This window comes from Serpula lacrymans (assembly GCF_000218685.1).
Source record: "Serpula lacrymans var. lacrymans S7.9 unplaced genomic scaffold SERLAscaffold_5, whole genome shotgun sequence".
NCBI lineage: Eukaryota > Fungi > Basidiomycota > Agaricomycetes > Boletales > Serpulaceae > Serpula > Serpula lacrymans.
The window spans coordinates 2,146,619-2,158,755 of record NW_006763294.1 but is presented as its reverse complement, the minus strand read 5'-3'; the positions used below and the strand labels follow the sequence as shown (position 1 = coordinate 2,158,755).

The following is a 12,137-nucleotide window of genomic DNA, read 5'->3' as shown; positions in this document are numbered from 1 at the left end:
TCCCTAGTTGGGTAGCTTCGGCGGTGACTCGTTCTCTGCGTCCCTCCACACCAACATCTAAGCGGATCTCTTTTTGGAATAAATATGTGCGCATCAACACATGCCTTGGGATTCCGGGAAAGGGTGGCTCCAAAAAAGAGGAAGTATCAAAAGAAACATGTTTTTCTATTTTATTTTTACCACAATCAAGCACCCTAGTGTTTGTCTCGCTGGGGCCACACTTTGAAGGAGACACTGGTGCAGCGGTAGTATTATAAATATCACAGTTACAAGTTTTCATACAAGTACATATTTCCGGTAACAAATTTTTAAATCTATTTACAAATTGGGGAGCCATCCCCATCTTTCCTTTATTGCTCGTGCATCACCCCGGAGCAGGGGCCACCTTATTGTGGTTTACTTCATTGTTTATAGGAGCGAAGGCACCCAAGTGACCTAAGCTCCGAACTCTTTGCCCTGAACCTTCATCTCAGTGACCTGCTGGTTGTAAAAGAAGGCCCGGATTACATCGTACGAACAAACGGCCAGAGTCTGGAGCCGATCGTCCGGTTTTTCAGTTTCTAGTTGGCGTGCCTGGTGCCCTTGATTATTTTTTTGTTGGGCGGCCTGCACCCTGTTTCTGCAATCTCGGGACATGTGTCCCTCTTGGCCGCAATTGTAGCAGTTCCCTTTGAATCTGCGCATCTGTCCGCCCTGGACCGCGCCAATATCCATAGGGGCTCCCTGCCCTGGTTGCAGCCTGAACGGCTTGAACCCGTGAGAGTGATTATGGTGGTTTGATGACCCAGGGCGCCTCTGGGATTGGTTGTTTTTGGTGGTCTCGCCACCTTGGTTCATTTTGTAGAGCTCTATGGCCCTACCTATTTTTCGAACCTCCTCTGCTGCTTGAGAGAAATTCTTATATCCTGCAGATAAAGCTGTTCTGCAATGTGGGGGTTCACATTGTGTTCCAGCAGCTCTACTGCATGTTCATTACCAAGACCCCCTTGGATGGAGAGGGCCAGGAACCGGGTTACAAAATCATCTGTCCTCATGTTGCCTTGTTTAAAGGAATGGATTTGCTGACGCGCCCAGTCACGCTCAGCTTGCGGTTTGAAGTATTTTTTGATCTCTACTTTGAGATTGTCCCAGGTGGGCCACACTCCCGCGGTGTAGCACTCCTGCAATCTAACTTGGGCGTATTGACCCGCCACAGGTCCTTTTAGTCGAGATAGCACCACAGTGGCTACCTCAAAGTCATCGGCAAATGCGTCCCAGTTTGCCTTAACCCAAATCAGGAATTTGATCCACCATTCAGCAAATTGCGCTCTGTCTTCCTCAAAGGCGCCAGGATCAGCAACGACTTCGACTTTCTTATTGAACTTTTTCTCTACCGAGGGGGTTGCTGCAGGGGGGTTTGCCTGTAGCTCGGCAACTTGCGTAGTTAACGCCAAGATCTGTGCACATATGTTGTGCAACAAAGTGTTCATATCTGGTTGCGACGACATGTCGACTTGTTTTCTTTGGTAATGTAAAAAAAAGGTAACTGGGGGTCCCCGCTTGCTATCTGCGGATCAACCTCTTCCCAGCTGAGTATTGGATCTCAATCTCCGATTACCCACACTATAGTATTTGAAATTTATATAAAAAGTATTTGTAATAAACCCTGGTCCGAACAGTTGTCAGGGGGTGGTCCGCTTGTTAAGCTGTCAACCCTTCTCCAGAGTGGCAGAGGCAAGTGCCCGGCCCGGTCAGAGGTATTCAAAGAGGAAAATTTGTATTTCTAAATCTAATCAACAGAGGTTCCACACCAACTGCTGAGCTATAGTACTCCCCTTAACGCTGGGGGCCACGTATCAAAGGTTTTGTTTCTTCTCCCAAAACACTACAAGGCCGTCGCTAGGAGCGCACCTATTTGCTATGCGGGATATTCCCAAACAATAACCAAATCTCCTTCACCCTGGAGTCCGGGTGCCCAGTGGAACTTTTTGCACAACGTGCAAGAGAGTAGAAGAGCAAGTCCTAATGTTACAACCAAGAGTTAGTTACTCTGGCGCACACAAGAACACACTATAAAGGTAGTGATGAGGGAGTGGTTACCCCTTAAGCTGCAGAGAGTTTGTTGGTATACAACAGGAGGACTCGCTGAGGAGTCTCCTTGATCTATTGGGGTATTTATACTAATACAGAGTGTTTATACTTATGTACTGTATAGTTAATAAAAACAGTGGCTGATGATGTCAGAGGGTGCAGCCCGTGTGACCAGCTCCACTGCGTGAGAGAGTTTGTGTCTAAAAGAAGAATGAAAACAGCGCTGCGCAAGAAGGTGGAGTTTAGAATGAAAAGGAAAGTGCCGCATGGCACGGAGTGTGAACTATAGTAAAAAGGTTAAAGCGGAGAATGAAAATTAAAGAAAAGGTCCAAAAATTGTGTTATTGTAACATCAACACGATTGAAGAAAATAAACTTACCTTTGATGCAGTTGAGATCCGGATCACTGCAAAAGTTGCACAACAGTCAGGGAAGGCCCCTGGAGGTTCTGGATCAGCACTCAAATCCAAGGAGAAGTGGTGTGACTTCCACAAAGCCAAATCACACAACACCTCGGAGTGTTGAACACTTCAGTCAGCTGGAAAAGGTCAAAGCAAGAAGGGAAAGGAAAGACACAAGGATAAAGGAAAAGAGAAGGAAAAAGCAAACACGGCAGAGCAATCATCTGGATCTGACTCCGAGGAGGAACAGAGTCATATTGCACAAAACAACAATTATTATTGACTCCAGAGCAACATCCCACATGGTCCCTCACCGCTCCTGGTTTGAGCCAGGAACATACCATGTTCCGCATCCTCCGAGGACAATCAGTTTTGGGGATGAATCCTCTATAAATGCCATTGGCATTGGAACAGTAATCCTACAAGCAACTGTTGGCAAAAAGGACTACAATATTGCACTGTCAAACGTCTTACTTGTGCCAAACTTCACTTTAGCACTCGTCTCTGTCCACAAATTATCTAAAACGGGGTTATCAACACTTTTTCCAGCAGGGTCAAACACTTGTGAAGTTCGGAAAAAGGAGGAACTTATCCTCACTGCGTTACACAAGCGAGGACTTTATCACATCCAAGTAAAACCCAAAATCAACCCGGAGTCAGCTTTTGCAGCAGTAGATGTAAATTTATTGCATAGGAGAATGGGACACATTGGAATGGACCGCTTGCAACAAATGGTTACAAAAGGACAGCTCCAGGACATAGACACCCTTACCGGAACCCCAGAGTTTTGTGAACCTTATGCTTTAGGAAAGATGAAGAAATTACCTTTCAAGTCCACTGGAGGAAACCGAGCCAAGCGCCCCATACAAATTGTGCACACAGATGTTGGAGGACAAATCAAACCAACTTCCAGGGAGGTTTTTTGGTACTGGATTGTCATCGTAGATGATTTCTCCAAATTTCCATGGATATATTTCCTAAAACATAAAAGTGAAGCACTGGAACAATACAAGCAATGGAAAGAAGATGTCCAAACATTCTTCTGGACTCATTTCGGAGAAGAAAACTTCACTCCACTGTACACAGAATTCCTCCAGAGTGATGGGGGAGGAGAATATACTGGCAATGCATTAAAAAATCAACTCCGAGGAGATGGTGTCATCCAAGAAACTACAGCTGCAGATACTCCGGAACAAAATGGCATTGCAGAATGCATGAATCAGACATTGGCTACATTAGCAACCACTATGCTCCATGATTCCAAGCTCCCAAAGTCATTTTGGGTAGATGCCATGCAAACAGCTGCATATATCACAACACGCAGCCCAGCATCAGGACTCCATGGAAAGACCCCATATAAAATACTGTTTAAAAGGAGAGTTGATCCAACTTTGTTTTGCCCTTTCGGATGCCAAGCATATGCCTTGATTCCGAAAGACAAAAGGCAAGGGAAGTTTTACTCCAAGGGACGCAAAGCCATAATGATTGGCTACACACATGGAAAGCAAGCCTACAAACTCCTAGACACTGAAAAACGAACTGTGTTTTCCAGTTGGCATGTCATATTCAATAAATCCGGAAAGGTACAAAAAGACGACACTGCTCCCTGGAACACAGACACTAGCACAGATCAGTGGGAGGGACTCATTCCAGAGAATGCTCACTATCCAGACCAAAATACATTGGAGGAGGATGATCCTGACCCTCGGATCCAAGATCCAAATGAATTGCAAATGGAACCATATCAGCATGAAGATGTTCCGAGAGCAGTAGGGCAATACCTCCGTGGAGACGTTCCGAGAGCAGTGGGAGCACCTGATCAGCTAAGACACCCTCCACAACAGTCTCTACAACCAAGACCTGAACACTGGCCATCTTCAGAACGGAAACCCAAAGTAGAGTCACAGTCAGTGGGAGGACAGCCCCTCAACATACAGCCAGCTGATGTGGAAAAAGTCCGAATACAGCTAGACAGCCTGTCCATTGGATCAGCTTCCGGAAGGCATACAACACCTCCGAGGAGTGATTCAACACCTTCAGGAGTGAGTGGGGCAACACACACACAAATGTGTCTACTCCCTGGAGTACCTGCACAAGTTCCTAAAAGAGCAGTCATGCCTGCTGAAGCCCTAGGAGTACGCAGAAGCAGTTGCCAGACCCGTCCTGCAGACAAAAACTGGGATTATCAAAGGACTCTAGATGAGGAACAGTCTCAAAAAGAGCAGCATGACAACTCCATGGAGAAACCTAACACTCCTGAGGTTCATAAAGAAACATCTGATACAGAGGAGACATTCTTTGCTGGAATAGCAAGTACCGGTCCATCCAACACAGACCTTCCAAGGACACTAAAGGAAGCCTTATCACGTCCGGATGGAGAATTATGGAAGTCTGCTTTGGAGGAGGAACTCCTAAGTCTCAATACTAATGCAGTATATGACACTATTTCACTTCCGAAGGGAGTGAAACCCATTACATCAAAACCTGTGTTTTGGATTAAGTTTGATCAAAACAGAAACATTGAGAGATACAAACTCCGGATTGTTGCACGAGATTTTACTCAAAGGGAGGGGATTGATTACCAGGAAGTTTTTGCTCCGGATGCAAACTTAGAGTTGATCCAAATTATTCTAGCCTTGGCAGCAAAGTACAACCTAGAACTTGATCAAATGGACGTCTCCACAGCTTATCTCAATGGAGAACTTGAAGAAGAACTGTACATGCTTCCTCCAGGGGGTGTTCCTATCCAACCTGGATACTGCTGGAGGTTGAAGAAATCCATCTACAGATTAAAACAAGCTGGTCGTACATGGAACAAAACCTTTGATCACAAGCTCCAGGAGCTCGGTTTCACAACACTAAATGCAGAAACATGTCTCTATGTATTCCGGGACAACAAACAAATATGCTTTGTTGTTGTCTATGTACATGACCTCCTCCTAGGAGCTTCATCCCGAAAATTCATGGATATCACAAAAGTCAAACTCGAATCCATATTCAAAATGCAGGACCTTGGAGAAGCAAAATACATCCTTGGAATAGAAATCCATTGTGATTGTTCAAACAAAACAATATCCCTATTGCAACGCCAATACACTGACACAGTCCTGGAGTGTACTGGAATGAAAAACTGCAAACCAGTATGGACACCAATGGCCCATAGATCAAAACTGCTTGCAAATGCTCCAGGGGAAGATATTGTGCAACACAAGATGCATATTGAAGGGCGTCAAGTGTTATACCTCTTAATTGTAGGCTCCCTCATGTATGTCATGCTCGGAACCCGCCCAAAAATTGCCTATGTTGTTGGAATACTAAGCAGACATAGCTCAGCTCCAAGGAGCCATCACTAGGAAGCTGCAAAATGTGTCCTCCGATATCTGAAAGCAACCAGGGACATGGAACTACGATATAATGGCACAGATGTCTCCATGGACATGGATTTCTATGGATATTCGGATGCAGATTGGGCTGGAGACCCAGACACGTCTTGATCAACATCAGGTCTTGTTTTTATCACCATCCAAGGAGCAATCTCCTGGACAAGCAAAAAACAAAGCATAGTAGCTTTATCCTCCACGGAGTCAGAGTACATTGGATTGAGCAATGCTGGACAACACCTTGCATGGCTTCGGACATTGTTTGAAGAAATTGGACATGCTCAAAATGGACCTAAAACATTGCACTGTGACAATCAAGCAGCTATTATTCTTACACGAGATCCACAGTTCCGTGCTCGCACAAAACACATTCAACGGAAATATCATTTTATCCAAGATAACTTAGTATCAAAGGGAGAGGCAGTAATCAGATATGTTCCTACAGGAGATATGGTTGCCGACATTCTCACTAAACCCCTCACTGATGAAAAACACTGGAAATTCTCTAAAGCTATGGGACTACGGTTGCACTCAAGTGGGAGTGACAAAACCGGATAAACCCGGTCTCTGCCGAAGCAGCCATTGTTCCCCATGGAGCATAGCCACCACTCCATGGAGTCACCATTGTTCTCCTAGGAGTCATTATACTATAGTGAGTAGCACCTCCGACTATAAGTAGTAGGGGGTTTAGTATAGAAATACCTCAGTCATTTCTATAGCCTCTTGGGCAGCAGCTGAGGTATGTTACATTACATTTATTAGAGATCACCTTAAACTAACATCCATTGTAGTTTTCACATAGGTAAATAATAAAGTCGTTTCTATAGCCTCTTGGGCAGCGGCTGAGTTTTCACATAGTTTTATTATCAATTACAGGCCATGGACCTATCCCTCATTCACCTCCAAAGACCAAGGTATTATACTGATATATTTTAGACCCTAGAACATGGTCATAAACTATGGACCAATCCCCCATCAGTTTTAAGGACCAAGGTATTATCCTTAATTGGTTTTAGTCCCCACTATATAGACCTAAACTATGGACCAATACCCTAAACACCTCTAAGAACCAAGGTATTGAGGGCTCTTAGCCCCATCCTTTTGGTGAAGATGATCAAGCTAAGAGCCCCCCCAAAGTGGCCGCCTGAAGTGGATTTTCTAGTGATACCCAGAGGTGGAAAAGACCTAGGAGATCAGTATGTTCTTTTGAAAGCTATGGAATGAACACCACATATACTCTGTCCAAACCAAGTTGAAGTTGTAAATAAGTATACACTGGAGGCATTCAACCACAAGTTTTTAGCTAATCACAAAGCTACTCGTTGGGCACACATCCAATTACCAAATGGCCAAGTTGCTTGTTCATCTTGGAAAGAGGATAGAATGACAATTGTACGGGTTTCTCGCAATGTAAAGGTATACACCTGTTTAATCCTACTAGAAGATTTCACTCAACTTCTCATTAGTTTGACTCGGGTGATCATATAGAAGTGGGGGAAGTTCTATTCTATTTCCAGCTTAAGATCAATGGCATACAGAAAAGTGTTGCATTGGTGTCACTGTACTCACCTCCAGACCAACAGTTACTCCACATGTCTTCAGGATCAGTCTGGTTGTCTGAGCCACAAGGCAATTGTCTTCTCAAAGTGATTGATGTGAAGACAATATTGGGTGTTGTAGCAATGGTCCCTTACAGTGTAATGGGTCTGGGGCAGTCCCAAGGTCGCTTTTTGCTCGTGGAGAAAACGGGCTTGGATTTACATATAAATACACATTTTTTTGCTATTGATACAGTGCTCTATCCTAAGTTCTCTTGCATTTATGGGATAGTGCCTCAGAATTTCCCCTCAACTCCAACATTGTCTTCAGTTTTGATAAGCCTTGCTCGGAACATTTGAATTGATGGATATGTTGTCCTACTATTGACACTATTGTCTGCTGCCCTCGGAGTGCAACATTTCAGAAGTTCACATGGCTGACATCAACCTGTGTGTTGATTTTATTGCCATCTGATGGATTCTCTGTTCAATTGAGAACTTCTGGGAAGTGTCTAGTGTAACAACCAAGAGTTAGTTACTCTGGCGCACACAGGAACACACTATAAAGGTAGTGGAAGATGGGGAGTGGGTACCCCTTGGGCTGCAGTGAGTTAGTTGGTATACAACAGGAGGACTCGCTGAGGAGTCTCCTGGATCTATTGGGGTTTATATACTACTACAGGTTGTTTGTACTTGTGTACTATACAGTTGATGAAGGCAGTGGCTGATGATGTCATAGGGCCTAGCCCGTATGGCCAGCTCCACTGCGTGAGAGAGTTAAGTCTAAAAGTAAAAGAAAGGCAACGCGGCGTGAGAAAGGGAAATGCCGCGTGGCAATTTAAAGTATAAAGTTAAAACGGAGAATAAAAAGGAAAGGAGATGTCCGGAAATTGTGTTATCGTAACATCTAGCCACTTGCTGAGAGCTAACAGGGACAGAACTAGAGTCCAGTATGAGTAACTATATTATCAGAGAGTACAGAATGTGTACAGTACCTAGAGTCCAGTATGAGTAACTAAAGAATAGGAATACTGGACTCTGCAATACTAGTCCGAAGTTTTGTAAACAAATCAGCCACAAAGGCGAAATTATAGAATGCTCAGTGAATACTGAACAATACAGCAAAAAGAATAAAGAGGAAAGTGATTTATAAAGAAGGGAAAATAGATAGCACAACTAGGTGCAGAATCACCAAAACTAACATTCTCATAGTCAATCAATCTGTAAAGTATATTGGTATGTGGTCAATTAAAATAACAAATGTGCCTGGCATCAGAGGCTATCAGTGTGTGATCAAGATCAGTATCTTTGGATATACAGTGACTCCAAAAACCTTTTCCATGTTTATGCTGTGTGTTATGCATGAAGCATACCATCAAACAGCTTGAGTATTACACTTAGCTTTGGTGGAATTATAAATAGTACATACTCTTGGCTATAAAATTGCCCCATAGGTCATGTGATCTGGTTCACATGCTATAGAGATACAGTTAACTTAAAACAGCAACACCATGGAAAGGGCTTTTTCACTTTTGAGCTGATGACTAGAATCTTAGTTGAAACATTGAATGTTTGCCATTATGTGTTGGTACAAACAAAGATATATATACAAATAGTATGTCTGAGCTCAAAAAAGTTCACACACTTCTTGATTCTCAACCACCATCATGGTCAGATCCCTCTTGCTTACTCAAAAAAGCTCCATCCTTTCATTGCTTGATGCTGGCTACTCTGGTGAAGCCATTGCCAAGCAGACTGGTGTTAGCCCTTCTACTACATCCAAACTTTGCTCCAAAGAGCATTCTACCCTACCTAAAGCTATTGGAGGTCGTCCTTCCAAGCTTTCACCCACCAATATCCGACATGCCCAACATCTTATTACCTCTGGCAAAGCTGAAAATGCTGTTGAAGTGACCAAAGCCCTTACCAGCATCATCAACCAGCCCCTCTTATCCAATACTATTTGGTCTCATTTGAAGAAATCTGGTATGAACGCTGTGGTGAAGTCCAAACACCCCCTTCTCTCTACTAGGCAACGCAAAGCTCGTTTGTATTTTTCCTATGCCCACAAGGGTTGGACTTTGGAGGACTAGAAAAGAGTAATATGGTCTGATGAGACTAAAATCAATTGCCTAGGGTCAGATGGATGCAAATGGGCATGAAAAAAGGCAGGTGAGGGGCTTAGTGATAGGCTGGTAGATGGAACCCTCAAGTTTGGAGGAGGTTCCTTAATAATGTGAGGCTGTATGACTTGGAAAGGAGTTGGATTTGCTACCAAGGTTGGTGGTAAAATAGATGGGGACCTTTACCTACAGATTTTGAAGGATGAGTTCTAGCAAACCCTGGAGCCTTATGGTCTCAATCCTCCTGACATCATTTTCCAGCAAGACAATGACCACAAGCACACCTGCAGGAAGGTCAAGGACTGGCTAAAGGAGCAAGCATTCAACACTATGGTTTGGCCTGCACAGTCTTCTGACCTAAACCCTATTAAACATCTCTGGGGTTATCTCAAAAAGAGGCTTTTAGGATATGAAAATGGGATTCATGAATTGTGGGAAAGGACTTAAGTGGAGTGGGAGAAAATACCAGTTAAGGAGATTCTCCTTGATCTATTGGGGTTTATATACATCTACAGACTATTTGTACATGTGTGCTATACAGTTGATGAAGGCAGTGGCTTGATGATGTCATAGGGCGCAGCCCGTGTGACCAGCTCCCCTGCATGAGAGACTTGTACTGAAGAGTAAAGAAAAACAGTGTAGCACAAGAAAGTGGAGTGTGAACAGAATGGAAAGTGCCGCATAGCACAGTGTGTGAAAACTACAAAAGAAAGTTAAGGTGGAGAATAAAATTTAAAGATCCCAAAATTGTGTATTGTAACAGTCGACATTGCCTTTCTTGTAGAGAATCCACAGAAATCCTACAAAAAGGCTTTTATTCCTATCAACAGTACGTCACTGTTCAAAAAATATGGCCTAATACCTTTAATCCAGTTTCATCATCGAGTCGGCAGCCTCAGCTAGGATCTAGTCAAAATCAACATGATCTTCATCACTAAGGCAATGTGAATATGGTTGACTTAGAGCTATGTCTGCTTACTACTTTATTGTAAAAAATGTAAATTATAATTGTGACAGATCCAAACCACTTGGCCACCCAAATCATAAACCAGGCTCAGGATCACCAGGGCTAAACAAACCCAAACAACCACATATATCACACAAAGAGCAGCTTTTGCAACAACTTACTGTTAGTGCTGTCCTTGACAACCTCAAACTTGCTATGCAGTTCATCAATCTCCTCCAAGCTGCATTTCTTGACAATCCTCATTCTGGTTTTGATGACAATACACTCTACCACCTTCAAAACCCACCTCAGGCCATGCTATCTATAGAAGATCCTGATCTCAAGCTTGCCGTTGAACTTTATTTGGCCCTCAGTAACTCTTCTGAGAAAAGCTATACAGACATTTGCCATGTGATTCAAAAACATTTTCCAGATATTGGCCTGCCCATGCTATGGCAAGTCAAAAATAGGATAGCAGAACTCACATGTGTTGAATCTATAGCCCCATGACATGTATATTGATACATGTATTGCATACACAGGACCATTTGCAGACCTCAATAAATGTCTATTATGCAGGGAATCAAGATACAACCAAGTCAAGCTTCAAGCAAGTGGAGGAAAAATCAAGACACCCTGTCAACAGTTTCATACAATACCAATAGGATCACAGTTACAAGCTCTCTATCGAGATCCTGGACATGCAAAAAATATGTGATACTGTCTCCAGAAAACTCAAGAGATTTTTGAAGAGCTGACACAAACCAATGGTATCAAGCAGACACATAACAATTTCCTTGATGGCGAAGAGTACTGTGAGACAACGATAAACTATAAAAAAAACAATACCTGTCTCCAACTGCACTTGCAGGGAGTAAAAGGTACAATGAGCCTTGAAGATCGACAGATGCTAGTGGATATAGCAGATAGAGGATATGGGAGTAAAAGGAAAGTGGTCTGAGGGGAGAATCAACCAATAAGAAAAAAAGGGACAACTATTGTACGACTTTGAAGATTAATCAGCAGGTAAGAAAGTGTACTAACAATAAGTGTTGTCACGCATGTCCAGGAACCGTATCCTCATGATGAGGTACAATCCTGGCTAAAGTGTCTATTAGTATATCCATGCATTGATGGGGCTTGGAGCTGGTTGGTGAGATGTCTACCACCAGTCCTTACCTATTGTGCTGGCTGGCTGGGAGCGATACCCAGTCTCTGATCTGTGATACAAAGTGGTAACAATGATTAAGAAAGCCTGTGAGGGCTATGAGAAGAAGGATCGCAAAAGATACCTCTAGCCCTAGAGCCAGAGGTGTAACAGGAAAAGTGTTCAAGAACCAAGACATAGAGTGAGGAGATAAGAAAATAATAAATGGTCCTTACAAGTACATTGAAGCTACCAGGCCAGGGAAATTGAAGGAGAACATTATAACACTTATGTTCTCCATTGATAGAGCTCAACTCTACGAGAGCAAGTCTTTGGATTGCTGGATGTATATATGGGTAAAAGAATGGGTGGGAAGTTGATTGAAAGAATAGGGGCAATGATTGAGACTCGGAGTGGCTACGAGCTAAGCTGATAGGGGTTGATAATGGTGTCTGAGGGAATGGTGGAATACTGGAAAAATTAAAGACTGAGATTGTACGACCAAGGCAATGAGCACTATCTGCCATGTTTC

At 43.3% G+C, this 12,137-nt stretch overlaps 1 protein-coding gene across 1 annotated transcript; it reads left to right on the top strand.

The window, feature by feature from the left end:
• Nucleotides 1-9,728: 9,728 nt before the first annotated feature.
• On the top strand, nucleotides 9,729-9,905 carry SERLADRAFT_338262 (uncharacterized protein; the record flags this gene model as incomplete). Its single annotated transcript, XM_007316840.1, has 1 exon — nucleotides 9,729-9,905. A coding segment is annotated over one exon (177 nt), but the record flags the coding sequence as incomplete, so codon positions are not given.
• Nucleotides 9,906-12,137: the final 2,232 nt, after the last annotated feature.